The 16,801-nt window shown below is 39.0% G+C and overlaps 1 protein-coding gene across 9 annotated transcripts in view; it reads left to right on the forward strand.

Moving 5' to 3' along the window:
- Nucleotides 1-16,801, forward strand: part of MTMR1 (myotubularin related protein 1) — a 71,643-nt gene that overhangs the window by 18,605 nt on the left and 36,237 nt on the right. For all 9 annotated transcript variants that reach the window (XM_043973826.1, XM_043973816.1, XM_043973817.1 and 6 more), the window contains 7 exons: nt 1,240-1,315; nt 3,652-3,746; nt 6,355-6,462; nt 7,703-7,804; nt 8,107-8,190; nt 9,275-9,424; nt 12,476-12,664. In XM_043973826.1, coding sequence (XP_043829761.1) covers nt 1,240-1,315; nt 3,652-3,746; nt 6,355-6,462; nt 7,703-7,804; nt 8,107-8,190; nt 9,275-9,424; nt 12,476-12,664 — 804 coding nt within the window. The remainder of the gene's footprint in view (nt 1-1,239; nt 1,316-3,651; nt 3,747-6,354; nt 6,463-7,702; nt 7,805-8,106; nt 8,191-9,274; nt 9,425-12,475; nt 12,665-16,801) is intronic.

A 16,801-nucleotide genomic window follows, 5' to 3' on the forward strand; every position in this document is an offset into this window, starting at 1 on the left:
TCACATTTTTTAATTATGCCCATTATGTCTACTGACAATAAACTGAAAGAAAAATGAGTTCTGCAAATTCTTTTCTAAATACTCTTACGTATTGATGGGCTCTATACTTTTCTTAACAAAAGAAACACCTAAGAATTCCCTTTGGGGGAAAAAAAAGTAAAAACAAGAATGAAGGAAAAATGGGAACTTACTGAACTTGTCGAAAAGCAGTAGGTTTTGTTAGAAGGCCTATCTAAGTGGGGCAGCTAGGTGGCAAAGTGGATAAAGCACTGGCCCTGGATTCAGGAGTACCTGAGTTCAAATCTGGCCTCAGACACTTGACACTTACTCTCTGTGTGACCCTGGGCAAGTCACTTAATCCCCATTGCCCTACCAAAAAAAAAGAAACAAAGAAACATTTCTTTTGACTATTGAGCATGGAGTTGGGTCTGTAGTTGGCATTTCTTCCCTTTATTTTGTGGGTTTAGAGGGGAACTACCATGGAGAATCTAAAACAGTTTAGGTTAGTTTAAAAATGGAACCCTAATGAAATATGTTGAAATATTTTATGAAGTACTTGGAAACTCCATCAAAGTTGTGTTTTAACTAAATTATTATTTTAAATTTCCCATTTAATGTTACAGGAAAATAGACTAATTTTTAATTTCTGCACTTATCAAATAATGCAGATAACTTCCTTGACTGTCTGGTTTATCACAGAGGCAGCATGGCATAGTTTATTAGAGAGCCAGCCTTGAAGTAAGGAAGACCTAGGTTCAAGTCCTACCTTTGATATACTTAAGCATGCGCGCACGCAAGCGCGCGCGCACACACACACACACACACACACACACACACACACCACACAGAGAGGCTGTGTGACCCTGAATAAGTCATTTCTGTTTGAGTGCTCAGCTAAAACTATAAGTTTCAGGGAAGATGCCAGCTTGCATTGGTAGGGGGAGTTTCTGCATCTGGGAGTTACTCATACTAATGAAATCCCAAGTCCAATCCCTGTCCCTCTTTATCATTTGTGTTTGCTTGTCTTTTCAAATTATTCCTGGTTTTGTGATCTGTAACTGTAAAATCTCAACATGTTGTAGTGTCTTATTGAAACAGCCAGTGTAATGTCCTGTGATGCTGTGCTTTGACAAATGGGATGAGCACTGTTCTGCTTCTGTATGCTCTCAGCAAAATGTGACTTTCCTGCACAGCTAGGGAAAATAAGATTTGATCCTGTTTCTTCTTTGCCCTTGACAGGCTCTGAGAGATGGAAACAAGCTGGCCCAAATGGAAGAGGCACCCCTTTTTCCAGGAGAATCAATCAAAGCAATAGGTAAGTATAGCATTTGTTGCATTTCATTAGCATACTTGGTCACAGGTAGTCATAAAGGGAAATGGCATTTTCCTCGATGTGCTTGGATGATGCCATTTTGTGGGATGGGGTTGAAGACTAAACAGGTTTGTTTCATCATGGTTTATAAAAGTGAAATAAATTGCCTTTAGTGTTGCTATTGTGGCCATTGTTAACCATAGTCTTCTGATGATGTCTCTTCTCTCCTCAAGCCTTCTATACCACACTCACCTCCTGCTCTTATACCTAAGGATCTCCTCCTTGTGCTATACTGAGAAAATAGAGACCATTTACTATGAGCTCCCTCTTCTCCCCTTGCCCACAACCCTGTGCCTCAGTTTTCTCACTTGTAAATAAGAGAATTAGTCAGTGATCTCTAGGATCCTTTCTAGCTCTAGATATAAGATCCTATAAAATTGCTCTCTTATTCATGGGTTCATTCAGTAAACATCTCTTAATTGTCTGCTATGTGTCAGGCACTGTGCTAAGGATACAAAGATAGGCAAAAGACAATCCCTACACTCAAGGAGCTCAAAATCTCGGAGAGACAAACTACAAACAAATATGTACAAACTATACACAGAACAAATAGGAAATAAATCAACAGCGGGAAAGTACTACAATTAAAAGGGATTGGGGAAAGCTTTCTGTACAAGGAGATTTTAGCTAGGACTTGAAGGAAGCCAGAATATGGAGATGAGAAGGGAGAGCATTCCATGCATGAAGACTCTGAAAATGACTAAACCTGAGAAATGGAGTGTCTTGTTTGAAGAACTTCAGTGGATCTAAGAGTATATGCAAGGATCATGTTAGTGTAAGAAGACTAGAAAAGGGGGTGGAGGGGAAGTTATGAAGTGCTTTGAATGCTACACAGGATATCATATTTGATCCTAGAGGTGATAGGAAGCCACTGGAGTTTATTGAATAGGTTGACATGGTCAGATCTCTGCTTTAGCAGCTAAGTGGAAGATGGATTGGAGTAGGAAAAGACCTATGGCAAGCAGACCCAGCAACAGGCTATTTCAGTAGTCCAGGACTGAGAAGATGAGGGCCTGCAACAGGGTAGCAACAGAAGAAAGAAAAGAGCCTATTTTAGAGATGTTACAAAGGTAAAAATCAATAGGATTTAGCAACGCACTGTATGTAGGGATGAGAGAGAATGAAAAGTCTAGGTTGGAAGACTGGGAGAATAGTGCCTTCAATAGTAATATGAAAGTTTGCAAGGCAGGAGAGCTTGGGGGAAAGAATTCAGTTTGGGACATGTTGAGCTTAAGACGTCTATGGGACATCCAGTTGGAGATGTCTAAGAGGCAGTTGGAGATGTAAGGCTAGAGATCAGCACAGAGGTATGGGCTGGCTAAGTAGATTGGGGAAATATTAGCTTAGAGATAGTAATTGAATCCATGGAGGTGGATGAGATTGCCAAGTGAAATAGTAGAGAGGGAGAAGAGAAGAGGGCCCGGGACGGAGTTCTGTAGGACACCCATGGTTAGCAAAATATGTCCCGAATTAAAATCCAGCAGAAGAGACTTGGGAGTGGTCAGATAGGTAGAAGAAGAACCAGGAGAGACTGATGTCATGAGACCCAAGAGAGAAGAAGAGGAAGGTGAGGAGTGATTGTGTCCAATTCTCCATAGAGCTCAAGAAGGTTGAGGATTGAGAAAAGACTGTTGGATTTGGCAATTAAGACACGTTGGTTAATTTTGGAGAGAGCAGTTTTTGTTGAATGCAATCTAAATTAGTGTGATTCTTAGCACCCTCTTCTACCTTTTCTGTCTCTGTGCCATCTACATCACAGAAGATGAAAGGAGCCTCATGGAATTGAAATGATTCACCACCAAATGCCCAGTTTACTGGTGATGAACCTGACCTAGGCTGGTCTTAAGGAGGCAGTCACAGGCTGACTTTGCAGTACAGTAGACCCTGTTAGAACATGTTCTTTCACTGGGTCACCTCCATGCCACAATGAAGCATTGGAGTAGGAGTTAGTGCTTTGTGAAACCCACTAAAAACAGTGCCTGTGACATGAAGTGAAAAGGAATCACAGAATGCCAGAAGTGACATAGACCTCCAAGCTCATTTAGTCCAGCGTGAAGCATTTGCTTACAAGCTACCACTGGAAGACTTCCATCGTTGAAGTACATACCCCACCACTACCTCTTGAGGCACTGGTTTCCATCATTTGGGGTAATGTCAGAGATTGGTGCATTTTCATAAAGTTGAAACTATAAGTATTATTTTGTTGTTCAGGATGGTAAAATTTATTGAAGCACAGATATCTACAACAACGGGTGCTATTTGAAGTTTCTTTCTTTCAGTTAAGGATGTCATGTACATCTGTCCATTTATGGGAGCAGTTAGTGGAACACTGACAGTGACTGATTTCAAGATGTACTTCAAAAATGTAGAGAGGGTAAGTTTTAAGAAATGTATAATTACACTCAAATTTTAGATTCTAGAGAGAAGGGGAAAGTAGCACTATTTTATTTTTTTTTAATTAATTAATTAATTTACTTATTTACTTAAGTTTTCAACCTTTGTTTAGATAAGATTTCCAATTTCAAATTTTTTCTCCCTCCCCTTCCCCTAGACAGCAGGTAATCTTGATATATAACATTAAACATATTTCTGCATTAGTCATGTTATACAAGAAGAATCAGAGCAAGAAGGAGAAACCTCAAAAAAGAAAAACAACAGCACCAAAAACAAAAGAGATAGTATGGTCCAGTCAGCGTCCATATTCTACAGTTTTCTTTCTTTCTTTCTTTTTCCCTGGATTTGGACAGCCTTTTCCATCATGAGTCCTTTGGAACTTTCTTGTACCATTGGATTGGTGAGAAGAATCTAATCTATCACAATTGATCAACATACAATGTTGATGATACTGAAAGTAGCACTATTTTATTATACACAATCCATATTTATACTTCTATAAATTAATTTGCGTATATAAAATACAAAAAAAATACTAAAATGCAAAATATACTAAATGTCATAACATTTCATGTCATAACTCCCTCAAAAGCCTCCATTAAGGTATTTTGTCCATTCTTTTATGTTCACTTTTATTTGATCATGGCATATAATTGTTTGGCTCTGCTTTTTTCAGTTTTCATTATTTTGTAATAGCCTTTCCAGGCTTCTTTATATTTCTTATACTTGTTAAACTTAGTCACATAACAGGCCCAGTTTCACTACTGATTGGCATGGGAGCTTTAATCCTGCTCCATTGTTATGATTATGATTATTTTATTTTCTGAGATTGAGTCTCTGTATCTCACCAAGGCTGGAAGTGCATTGGCAACCCACAGGCCCAGTTTCACTACTGATTGGCATGAGAGCTTTAATCCTGCTCCATTTCTGACTCGGACCAGTTCCCTTTTTTAGGCAGCCTGGTGGTATGATCATTTTTATATTTCATGTTGCCATATTCTCCAAAAGAAAATGTACAAGTTTGTACTTATGTCATAAAGAGTGCATGAGCCTGTTTCTCCAGCACTCTGCTAAAATTCAGCTTTAAAGTATTTTTGTCAATTTGATGGATACAGACTACCTAGAAGTTGTAATTTGCATCTCCTTTGGTTTTAATGATTTTTTTTACAAGTGATTAACAATTCATGTTTCCTCCTTTGAACATTGTTCATATCCTTTGACCATATACACTAAGGCCTGAAAGTTGCCCTATGTAAATTTTTATTGGTAGAGTTTTAGCTGTCATGTTTGCCATAAATACTTTAACTCATCTGTAATTTTTCCTTTTAGCTGTATTGCCCATTGCTATGATAGCCTATTATTTATTGTGATTAATTTAATGTAATAAACACACTTATCTTGTCCCTATTACTTGCTTCTATTTGTTGACTAGAAAAAAGTCATATCCCCTTTTCAGTTGAGATAAGTACATTATTCCATTTTCTTCCATCTTTTTCATAAGATTTTTTTCATGTTTGTGTGTTACCCATCTAGAATTCATTAAGATGTGTGAGGTGTGGGGGCAGCTAGATGGCGCAGTGGTTAAAGCGCTGACCCTGGATTCAGGAGTACCTGAGTTCAAATCCAGCCTCAGACACTTAACACTTACTAGCTGTGTGACTCTGGGCAAGTCACTTAACCCCCATTGCCCCCCAAAAAAAAAAAAAAAAAAAAAAAAAAAAAAAAAGATGTGTGAGGTGAAGGGTGGTTCTAAATCCTTTTCCAACCAAATTGCTATCCAGTTTTATCATATGCCGGGTTTTTCCCACCTCTGTTTATTACACACCAACTTTGTGTACATTTGGTTTGATGTCTGGTTCTATTTTTTTAATGAATTTGTTTTTATCCAACTTTTAAAACTACTTGATATTTTGATTATTATTGAATTAAGTATTCAAATAATTTGAGGAATATGGGCAATTTTGTTAGATTATTCTGATCCACGTATGGGGAATACATTGTTGGAGGGAACTCCCAAACTGATGAGATCACAGGTCTGACATGATTATTCTGACCCATCCATGACCTTTGAATGTCTTGCTAGTTATTTCAGTCCCTTATTTTGTTCAAATATTTGATCACTCTTATTCTTATAATAAATGGGATTTATTTTTATGAAGATTACTTGATTTTTGTTGCTGATAAGTAAGCATACAAATACATTTCTTTGCGGAAATCTATTTTGAGCATTTCTGAAGTCCTTTATTGTTGCAAATTTATTTTTTGGTTGAAGTGAATTTTTTTAGACTTATTATCATGTCATATAATGATGCATTGAGCACTTTATTTCTGATATTAATCCTTCTAATATTTTTCTCTTGTTTCAACTGCTAGAATTTCCACTAATTTCAAATAAAATTGGCTAATATGGGGAGAAAGGAGTGCTCTTAGTATATACTTAATAAGTCATAACTATGGCATAATAGAACTTCCTAAGTCAGAGAGAGATGAGAATAAAAACACATCTTTCGCTCAGTGGAAATCTTAAGTGTAATATTCTACCTATTGACTGATATTGAAATGCATTTGTCTTAATTTGGAAACTTTAGGATCCACATTTTATTCTTGATGTTCCTCTTGGAGTGATAAGCAGAGTTGAAAAGATTGGAGTACAAAGTCATGGAGATAACTCTTGTGGCATAGAGATTGTTTGCAAGGTATGATATGATTAAATATTAAACGAATGAAGCCTTTTTATTTTCTTGGGAAGGTGAGAGATGCTAGTGGTTTTCATTTACCAAGGTTGAATGGCATTTCTAAGATTGCTTCACAATTCATACTTTTACAATAACACATTCACACAAGCCTTTTTCTTTTCTTTTTTAGTATAGGCCTTACAAATTAGTATTTTCCTATATCCTAAGCCCCTAGAACTTGTAGGTCAGGCCTAAAGAAAAAAAATAAGAGAAAAGAAAAGCTGGGAAGCCAAAGTCAAAGTTCAATGACTTCATAAATTGACTATCAGTTTTACAGACAGCTCTACAAGCACATTTGTCTTATGACTGAATGCAGACACAGCTAAGAATGCTGCTACATATGATGTACACCAACAATGTTTGGCAGGACTTTGCAGATGAGAACGTTTTTTATCTAGAATGATACAGTCAGTCAGTTGGTGTTGATTAAGCACTTACTGTGTGTCGGGCACTGTGCTAAGCACTGCGGATATAAGGAAAGGCAAAACCCCCAAACTCCTGCTTTCATGGAGTTTCCAGTCTAGAGGGGGAGATAACATGGAAAAAAGATACGGAGAGGGGCAGCTAGGTGCTGTAGTGGATAAAGCACCAGCCCTGGATTCAGGAGGACCTGAGTTCAAATCCAGCCTCAGACACTTGACGTTGCCCTGCAAAAAAAAAAAAAAAAGACAGAGAGAGAGAGAGAGAGAGATAAAAAAGATACAGAGAGGATGAATTATCTCAGGGAAGACACTGAGATTAAGGAACACTGGAAAAGGCTTCTGGTAGAGGGTGAGATTTGAGTTGAAGCTTAACAGAGGCCAAGAAAGCAAAGAGGAGGAGTTGAGGAAGTAGAACATTCCAGGCATGGAAGAGGGCCAGTGAATGGGAATGTCATTGGGAAATGGAGGGTTATGTGTAACAAACAGCACTGGATCACAGAGTACATTGAGTGGGGTAAAGGAAGGTTTTTATTTGCAAGACAACACTTCATCATAAGGAAGCTTTGATAAGGTATCTTTAAAATCCCACAATTAAAAATGTTTTTTAAATGTTTAATATCTTGGCTATTGAATTCTTATTGAGCTATACTTGTAACTTTCACTCTTTGGGTTAAGTAGAAAATTCGTGTACTTTTAAGATCAAATATTAGTTTGAGCAATATTTATAACTTGCTCTTTTTATGTTTATCTAACAAAGTATGCATTTGGGTGATTACCAGGATATGAGAAACTTGCGACTTGCCTATAAACAAGAAGAACAGAGTAAGCTGGGGATATTTGAAAACCTCAACAGATATGCCTTTCCTCTTTCCAATGGGCAGGTAAGTATATCTGAGTTAGAATTTTCCTTTGGGGATTTGGGATTCCAATATTGTAGAAACCTCCGGCCTTACTTTTGCTTGTTACTTTCACTTTTGGCACATAATGAGGTCAGTTTTCTGTTACAATACTCAAAATGTATCAGTACTACCTTATTCGAGTAAGGCTACCAATTTACTGCCTCAAACGCTATAGATTTAAATTTGGAATTTTAATAAATACAGCCTTTATCACAATGAGAACTTTTAAGATTGGATGTCTGGCAATATTGAAAAACAGAAACATTTATGTTTTTTTGATTCAGGCTTTATTTGCATTCAACTATAAAGAAAAGTTTCCATCTAATGGCTGGAAGGTTTATGATCCCGTATCTGAATATAAGAGACAGGTAAATAAATAAATGCATTTTTAACTGAAAACAATTGTTTACAGTCTTTTTTATGAAGAAATGCTTAGGATTTTTTTTCAGGAGTAAATATTTTATAAAATATTATCAGCTGTATTCAGGATATGAATATTCAACTATAGATAATCTGGTTTCTTAACTTTTCCTTTTTATACCCATCCTTTGATATTCCCTACTTATTAGTCCTTTTGCTGGGTTAAGAGAATTTCAAACTCAAATCTGTTGAAGTTTTTTGTCATTCAAGGCTTTATAAAAGAAGATATAGGGGCAGCTAGGTGGCGCAGTGGATAGAGCACCGGCCCTGGACTCAGGAGTACCTGAGTTCAAATCTGGCCTCACACACTTAACACTTACTAGCTGTGTGACCCTGGGCAAGTCGCTTAACCCCAATTGCCTCACTCCAAAAAAAAAAAGAAGATATAAGTGAAGATCCAAACTAAGGGCTCATGGGTTTTTGGATTGTAGCAGAAATAAATCAGTTGAGCTGAAGGGCCCCCTCCCCCTTTGCTTACAATGACTTATAAAGTGTTTTCCATGCTTATGTGTCTAAAATAAAAGTTTGTGCTTTATAGGCATACATGGGTATGCACAAAATGTATACAAATGATTACATTTTATCCTTACAACCTTTTGTTCATTGTATCAGGTGCTATTAGTTTAATACTTTTTTATAGACTAAGAAATGCATATTATGGTATCATTTAATTCTGTATGATTTAGAAATGCCTACATTTAACTAAGATCTTAGTTGCTTTAAAATGGATTATATGAAATAAAACTAATTAGTAGTATTGAGCTTTTTTAAAATGATCAGCAAGATGTCAATAGGTTTACATTTTCTTTGTTTTTTGGGTGGGGCAATGAGGGTTAAGTGACTTGCCCAGGGTCACACAGCTAGTAAGTGTCAAGTGTCTGAGGCCGGATTTGAATTCAGGTACTCCTGAATCCAGGGCCGGTGTTTTATCCACTGCACCACCTAGCTGCCCCCAATAGGTTTACGTTGAAAAGAAGCAACTAATATGGTTTGTGTTGAATGCTTCTTGCTTTTTTCCCTAATAACCTCTAGGGTTTACCAAATGAGAGCTGGAAAATATCCAAAATAAATAGTAGCTATGAGCTTTGCGATACATATCCTGCTATTATTGTTGTGCCAACTAGTGTGAAAGATGATGACCTCACAAAAGTAGCAGCATTTAGAGCAAAAGGCAGAGTTCCGGTAAGTAATAAACATACAGGTTTATTAGCTTATGAACATACATATGGGTTTATTAGCTTATTTCCCTGTGAAAATTGACAGATGTGGTTGAATAGTCGAAGGAGTATAGATATAGGCAAGTTGTCCAACAAATTAGAAAGGTGCAAAATAAGCTTCAGTTCATTGTTGGATCCTTATTTCTCAAGAATTATTTTATGCTGTGTTATGATAATTATAATACACAACATTATCATGGTGGGTAGCAACTGTATGTATGAAGATGACTTTCATTGCTTGCCAATAGGCCACCCAGAAGGTGATACTCTCAAAATATAATAGAAGAGGGGGAAAATGAGTAGCGGGAAAGAGTGAGTGTGAATTTGTTAAAATTTTTCATGGCTGATATTCAAAGGATGATCCTGGAGAAAATACATTTCCTTAGCTACTAAGTAGAATGCTACATAAAAATATGATGTAGTTGCACAAGAGGGAGGCTTTTCCTAAGAAAATAGCAGCTAAGAGTGAACTGCTGTGTTCAGAATTTGCCTTCAGCATCATTGTAAATCATTGCCCATAAGAGGGAAAGGGGGAAAAGTAAGATATTTGGATAAATTTTAGATGGAATGAACAAAGACATTTGTTTTTCACTTTGTCCCCATCTGACCCTGTATATTAGTGTTAAAATAGAAAATTATTTAATTTACGAGTGAAAAGAAGAAACCAAAAGAAGCTAATTGAACCCAACCAGGGCGAAGTCTTAGGTAGTTAGCACCTTTTGGTTTTTCTTAGAGAATATCTAGGCCAATGTGATTTGAGCTACTCCAGGTTTTTAGTTCTAAGACTTACATAACATTGATTTGAAGAAGTATAATGTGTGTAGGTCTTTGTTGTAGCCCTGCTATGTGGGTGACTGTGAGTAAGGTATTTCACTGCTCTGGGCCTCAGTTTCTTATCACTTTTATTGAGGTAGTCAGTCAAGAAGCATTTATTAAGCACCTACTATGTGCCATGCACTGGGCTAAGGATCCAAAGAAAGGTAAAAGACAGTCACTGCTCTCAAAGTGCTCACATTCTAGTGGAGGAAGCAACATGAAAATGATTATATACAAACAAAAAGGATAAAATGGAGATACTCAATGGAGGAAAGGCTTCCTGGACAGGGTGGGATTTGAACTTGAACTTGAAGGAAGCCAAGAGAGAGAACGAAGGAGAGTATCCCATGTGTCCGAAGTTTAAGGTGTATATTGTTGGGAAAAATGTGCTATCCCAATGCAACTTTTCCCTGTGCCCACTTGATCTGCAGTGCCAGGTGCCTTTGGTGCAGAGGAGCAGTCTTCCCTTGGACCTCAGACCTTCTATGTCCAGCTGCACAGTTGGAGAGCAGGACTGCCATTTCTTACTGTGCAGGTTCAACTTCCATCTCCTGCTGTACTTGTGTCCTACTTAATATCCAGCTTGGGGCCTCCCATTTGACCATGTGCCTTCCATCTCACCTTGTGCTTGCCTCTTAACCTGATGTCTAGCATCCTTGATGAACAGTCTTGCACCTGGTCATAATCTACCCATCCCATCATCCACACTCTATTCCCTATCTGCCATCTCTTGATTCCTTATTCCCATCCCTACCCACCCCTTCTACTGTGCCCTCTGGTATGTCTGTTCCATAGGCAACAAACTTCACTTCATCCTAAATCTTGTCCTCTCCCACTCCTTTCATCTTCTAGCAGTCACTGAAACCTGGAACCCACCACCCCCAGTGACAGATACAGCCTCCCTGGCCACCCTTTCCAGTGATGGCTACACCTTTCATTCCCTTCACCTCCTTAGTCAAGTTGGGAAAGAGTTGGAATACTCCTTGTTCTCCTCTGCCACTTTCAAGTTCTCCCCCTCTCTCCATCTCTCAGTAATCTCTCCTCCTCTGAGGTCCATGTTATTGACATCTACCAACCAATCTAGATCCTGGTGACTGCTGTATATAGATCTCCAGGTCATGTGCCTTTCAACCTCAGCAAGTTTATACCTGGTTTACAATTTTTCTTCCCTCCTCAACTCCTGCCTTCATACGAGGGGACTTTAACATACATATTGACTCACCTTCAAACACCCTAACCACTCAGTTCCTGAACTTACTCACTTCCCATGATGTACTCCTCCACCCCACCTCAGCCACATACAAAGATGGTCATATCCTTGATCTTGCCATCACCCACAAATGTACTACCTCCACGTTCAAGAATTCTGAAATCCGCATCTTTTTATCAAAACACAGTCTATTGGCTTTCCACCTCTTCTTCTACCTTCTCTTACCAAACCCTACTCTTCATCCACACTGAGCTCCAGTGCCTTTACCCCTCAGTTCTCTCCCAGCCATCTCTTGTACACTACCCACTCTTTCTTTAATCCAGCTTGACTTCTTGGTCAATCAGTTTAACTTTACACTGTCTTCCTCTCTCCATTCCTGACCCCCATTTTGTATCTCCAATTACGCTCGGCCAAGCCTCAGCCTTGAGTCATTCCTGCCATTCACTGGCTTCACTCCTCCACATGTACTGCTGAATGGAGGTGGAGAAAAGCACATAACCGTTTTGAATGGGTCCACAACAAATTTGTGTTACACAATCTCAACTGGGCCCTTACTGCTGCTTAGACACTTATCAACTCAACTATCCCACTCTACGCTTCAACCCTCCACAGATGTCCTATGGCTCCCTTTCCCCTCACCCTCTCCGAGAACTTTGCCTCATATTTTACACACACACACACACACACACACACACACACACACACACAATATACAAAATAAACTGAAGATAGTCTTAGAGGGCAAACAGGAAGATTCAAGAGGACTTGGAAGGGCCTGTTGTAGCTAAGACTTGAAGAAAGCCAGGCAAGTCGGGAGGGAGGGATGAGGGAGAGAGTTCCAGATTTGGGGGACTGGAGATAGAATAGCTTGTCCAAGGAGCACTAAGAGGGCCAGTTTCACTGGATTGCAGAGGACGTGGAAGGGAGGAAGTTACAATTCTTTTTATTACAGTTCTCTATACTGACATCTATCCTTTACAAACAAACTAGGTCTTGTCCTGGATTCATCCTGAGAGTCAGGCAACAATAACTCGATGCAGCCAGCCACTTGTAGGCCCGAATGATAAACGCTGCAAAGAAGATGAAAAATACTTGCAGACGATAATGGATGCAAACGCCCAGTCACACAAACTTCTTATCTTTGATGCCAGACAGAACAGTGTCGCTGATACTAACAAGGTACGTCCTTAGAAGAGACCTGAGAGACGTCATTGCAAAGTAAGCCTAGGAGAGAAATGGGTGCATTTCCAACGACTGACTTCTTTCCTCCTTAAAGGCACCAAGCACTCTGAATAGCCCGAAGATTTTGAATTCATGTTTACACTTGTCTCTGATCTGTCCTTTTAATATTATGAGATAAGGCTTCTTTTTTCTTTTTTCCTCTTTACCACTTTGGGGAATGTAAGATATAAGCGGAATGGGGCAGCTAGTCGGCACAGTGGATAGAGCACCGGCCCTGGATTCAGGAGGACTTGAGTTCAAATGTGACCTCAAACACTTGATACTTACTAGCTGTGTGACCCTGGGCAAGTCACTTGACCCCAATTGCCTCACCAAAAAAAAAAGATATAAGCAGAAGTCTTGTCTCTTGTGCCAACTAATTACCTGTCTAGAAAGGGTGTGGATGTCCCAAGTAGGAAATAATTATTTCATTGAAATGAGCTTGAGATGAAATGCTGTTATTCTCCCCACCCTACCCCCGAGTGCATCTTTAATGATCATAGCTCCCTTTCCCAACGTCAAACTTATGCAGTACAGTGATACCATCATCTTAAAATCTTCTGGAAATGAAGTTCTTTTCTAAAGAGGTTACTGTATTAGAACAGGTAGTTTTCCAAAGTCCTGCCAAACATTGTTGGTGTACATCATATGTAGCAGCATTCTTAGCTGTGTCTGCATTCAGTCATAAGACAAATGTGCTTGTAGAGCTGTCTGTAAAACTGATAGTCAATTTATGAAGTCATTGAACTTTGACTTTGGCTTCCCAGCTTTTCTTTTCTCTTATTTTTTTTTCCTCTGTAGTGCCTTGTCCCTCTTTACCCTACCAATAAGAAAGAATCTGATAACACTCATTTATACATGCTGGTTGACTGATTACACTTAATTGGGGATGAGTTTCAGACAGTATATCATTTCAGTCAAGCCTTTCATTTAAAGCATTTTATCTCTAATTGTGTGACACTTTGTCCCATTAAAGGGATGTCAGGCATCAGTAAGCAGATGGAGATTTTGGGGGTTGGGTAGGGCATGGGAAAGCTTCTAGCAGTATGAAGATACTAGGTCCCATTGTCCCCAGCTTAGGCTAGAATTTGGAATCTGTCGTGTGCTTGCACATACGTGTTTACCATATGCTTTCCTCCAGACATTCCCCAAATCCCTTCTCTAGCCTCTTCCACTCTATCTTCCTCATTTTTCCTCAGGCTACCATATAGATAGGTATATATATGTGTGTATATACGTATAGATATGCTTGTTTATATTTTATGCTTCTCAGGATAGTTGACGTTAATGTTCATTATATTTTTGTGACATAAAATGGAGAGCTCTGTGGTCACCAAAGGTGTTTGCAATTGTCATGGACGTTCTTTGCACAGAGTACAGAGGAAGAGCAATTCCTCATAGGTGGGGAGGTCTTCCAGCTGCTCCCATTTGCAAATGATAGGCTTGCTTGGATCAACCTCCATGTATTTCACACAAGCCTTTGCTCATGCCTGGAATATATTTGTTCTTTTCTCTACTTCTTTATCTTCAGGACCTAACCCCAGATTCCACTTCCTCTCTGAAGTCTTTTTTTTTTTTTTTTGGATTACTCCTATTGCTAATGCATTTTCCCTTCTCACTTTTCCTAGTACTATACTTATTTATGTAAATGTTGGATCCTCCTAGTAGAATGCAAGCTTATTGAGGGCAGAAACTGTTTTATTGCTGTCTTTGTATCCCTGGTGTGTTATGTGACCTCAGTTACTCAAAAGATGAGCTTAACAATCTATACAGGAGAAACTAAGCTGATAAAATCCTTATTGATTGCATTATGACATATAGTTGGAATTAACATATCAGTATATTTATATGTGAAAGTTTCTACACATGCCCAGTGACACATATATCTATATTATAATTCAATGAATATGACACCCAGTTGCTCATAAATCTGAACAGTGCCATTTGACAAGCATTTATTAAAAATCTGCTATGTTCAAAGCACTAGGCTCAGCTCAGTCCAAAGACAAAAATAAAGTAGTCCCTGCCCTCAAGGGGAGTAGAGCATACATGCCAGGAAGGTTGAAGCAGAGAACAGTAACTGGGAGGATAAAGGAAAGCTCTTCAGAGAAGTTCATCCCAGTCTAGATCTTCATTGATCACTTTCTCAAGGAGTCTGGTGCCTGGCTTACAATCTCTCTACCCCAATCCTATCCTCATTATAGTTGTGGTTGCTAAGAAACATATGGGTATCCATTTATTCCACTAGAGATTTCCAAAATGACACTGAAGATTCCTGGTTCGTAGATCAACAAAGTGGAGGACTTCTCAAATCTCTGCAAAGTAGATTATGCACAAGAGATAAAGCTATTTGAAGTGCCTCCACAGTCTAGGAAACTAAGAACCCAAATGATCTAAAAACGTGGTCAACTAACACAGTAATAGCTAACTCCCAGCATGCTCACTCAGCATCCCCTCCCCCACCACCTACCACACAGTGACAGCAAGGCTATACAAACTGTCCCATTGCTTAAAACAGAGCTCAGGTCAGTGACCCAACATTGAACTTGAAGGGTGCTGGTAGTAAACCCACCCCTAACACACAGATAGATAAATAGATACATAGATATATAGGTAGATAGATAGAAAGGAAGGAAGGAAGGAAGTCATGATAGTATCTTCCCTCTAGGATTCCCCCCCCCCCCAGTTACGCTCTATTTATCTTGTTTGTACATAGTCATCATGTGTTGTCTCCCCCATTAGAATGTGAACTCCTTGGGAATGAGGTCTGTGATTCTTACTTTCTTTGTATCTCCAGCACTTAGTATAGGATGGCCTTAATGCAAGCTTGTTGATTGATTGAGTGAGTGAGTGAGTGTTAAATTAATGAGCAGACTGAAAATTTTCTGTTCATTTGCAGTATTCTAGAGACTTTGGAGATAAATACTGGTAGATCCATTATATGGAAGAGGAGACTGAGAAACAGAGATAGTAAGACCCTTATTCAGTCCCAGAAAAACTGTACGAGCCTTGCTATCCCATCAATCACCAGGCAATTTGTAGACGCCAGCACTGTGCTAGGTAGTGAAGATGTGAAAGATAATAAATCCAACAATCCCTCCTGAAAGGAACTTGCATTCTAATGAGAGAGACAGGACACAAATTAGTAAAAATAAGGAACCAATATAAAGAGAATAAAACAAATAAATGCAAAGGACTTAAAAGGCAGTTGGAGAGGGAAAATCCTAGTCATTACAATCAGTAAAGATTTCCCATAGAACTGGGGTGATGCTTGTGTTGTGAAGAAAGGGTTTCTGTGGGGCAGAAGTAAGGAGGGAGTGCATTCTAGGCATGAAGAAGAGCCAGTGCAAAGAGGCAAGAGTTGGGGTGATGAAATGTGTGTGAGGAGCAGAGAGAAGGTTGTCTGTTGTAGCCAGATTTCCAAGTGTGGGGTGGTGAATAATATATGAGAAGCTTATAAAAATTAGCTTCTCTGTGATTCACAGTTGCCATCTAGGCGGCACAGTGGATGGAGCCCTGGGCCTGGAGTCAGGAGGAGATGAGTTCAAATATAACCTCAGAAAGTGATTAGCTGAGTGACCCTGGGCAAGTCACTTAACCTATGTCTCAGTTTACTCAGCTGGAAAGTGGTGATTGTTATAAAATGAGATGATATTTATAAAGTGCTTAGCACAGTGCCTGCCCCATAGCAGGCATTTAATAAATCCTCCCTTGCTTCTTTCCTTGGGCTTGAGACAATAGTAAAAACCATTCGTCTACATATGAGACTTTATATTTCTCACAACAACCTTGTGAGGTAAATGGTTTATTATCATAATCCATCTTCTCTTCATAGCTGAGGAAATAGGCCCCAGGGAGATAAACCCTCTTCCAGTGACTGACAGTGACAAGCAGGTGTGTCTTCTGATACCAAATCCAGGTAGCTCATGTGTAAACCCTTTCATGTTTCTGTCGACTCTAGTTCTGCTTTTCAAGAAATTCCTTTCAATTAAACCTTTATTAAAGGCCTTCCTTGTACAAAACTGGGCAAAATCACTTCACCTCTCAGTGCCCTACACTGATAGAGGGACTGTCCTCATTGGGATTTCCCTTTAC

The sequence above is a fragment of the Dromiciops gliroides genome, chromosome X (assembly GCF_019393635.1).
Source record: "Dromiciops gliroides isolate mDroGli1 chromosome X, mDroGli1.pri, whole genome shotgun sequence".
NCBI classification, from domain to species: domain Eukaryota; kingdom Metazoa; phylum Chordata; class Mammalia; order Microbiotheria; family Microbiotheriidae; genus Dromiciops; species Dromiciops gliroides.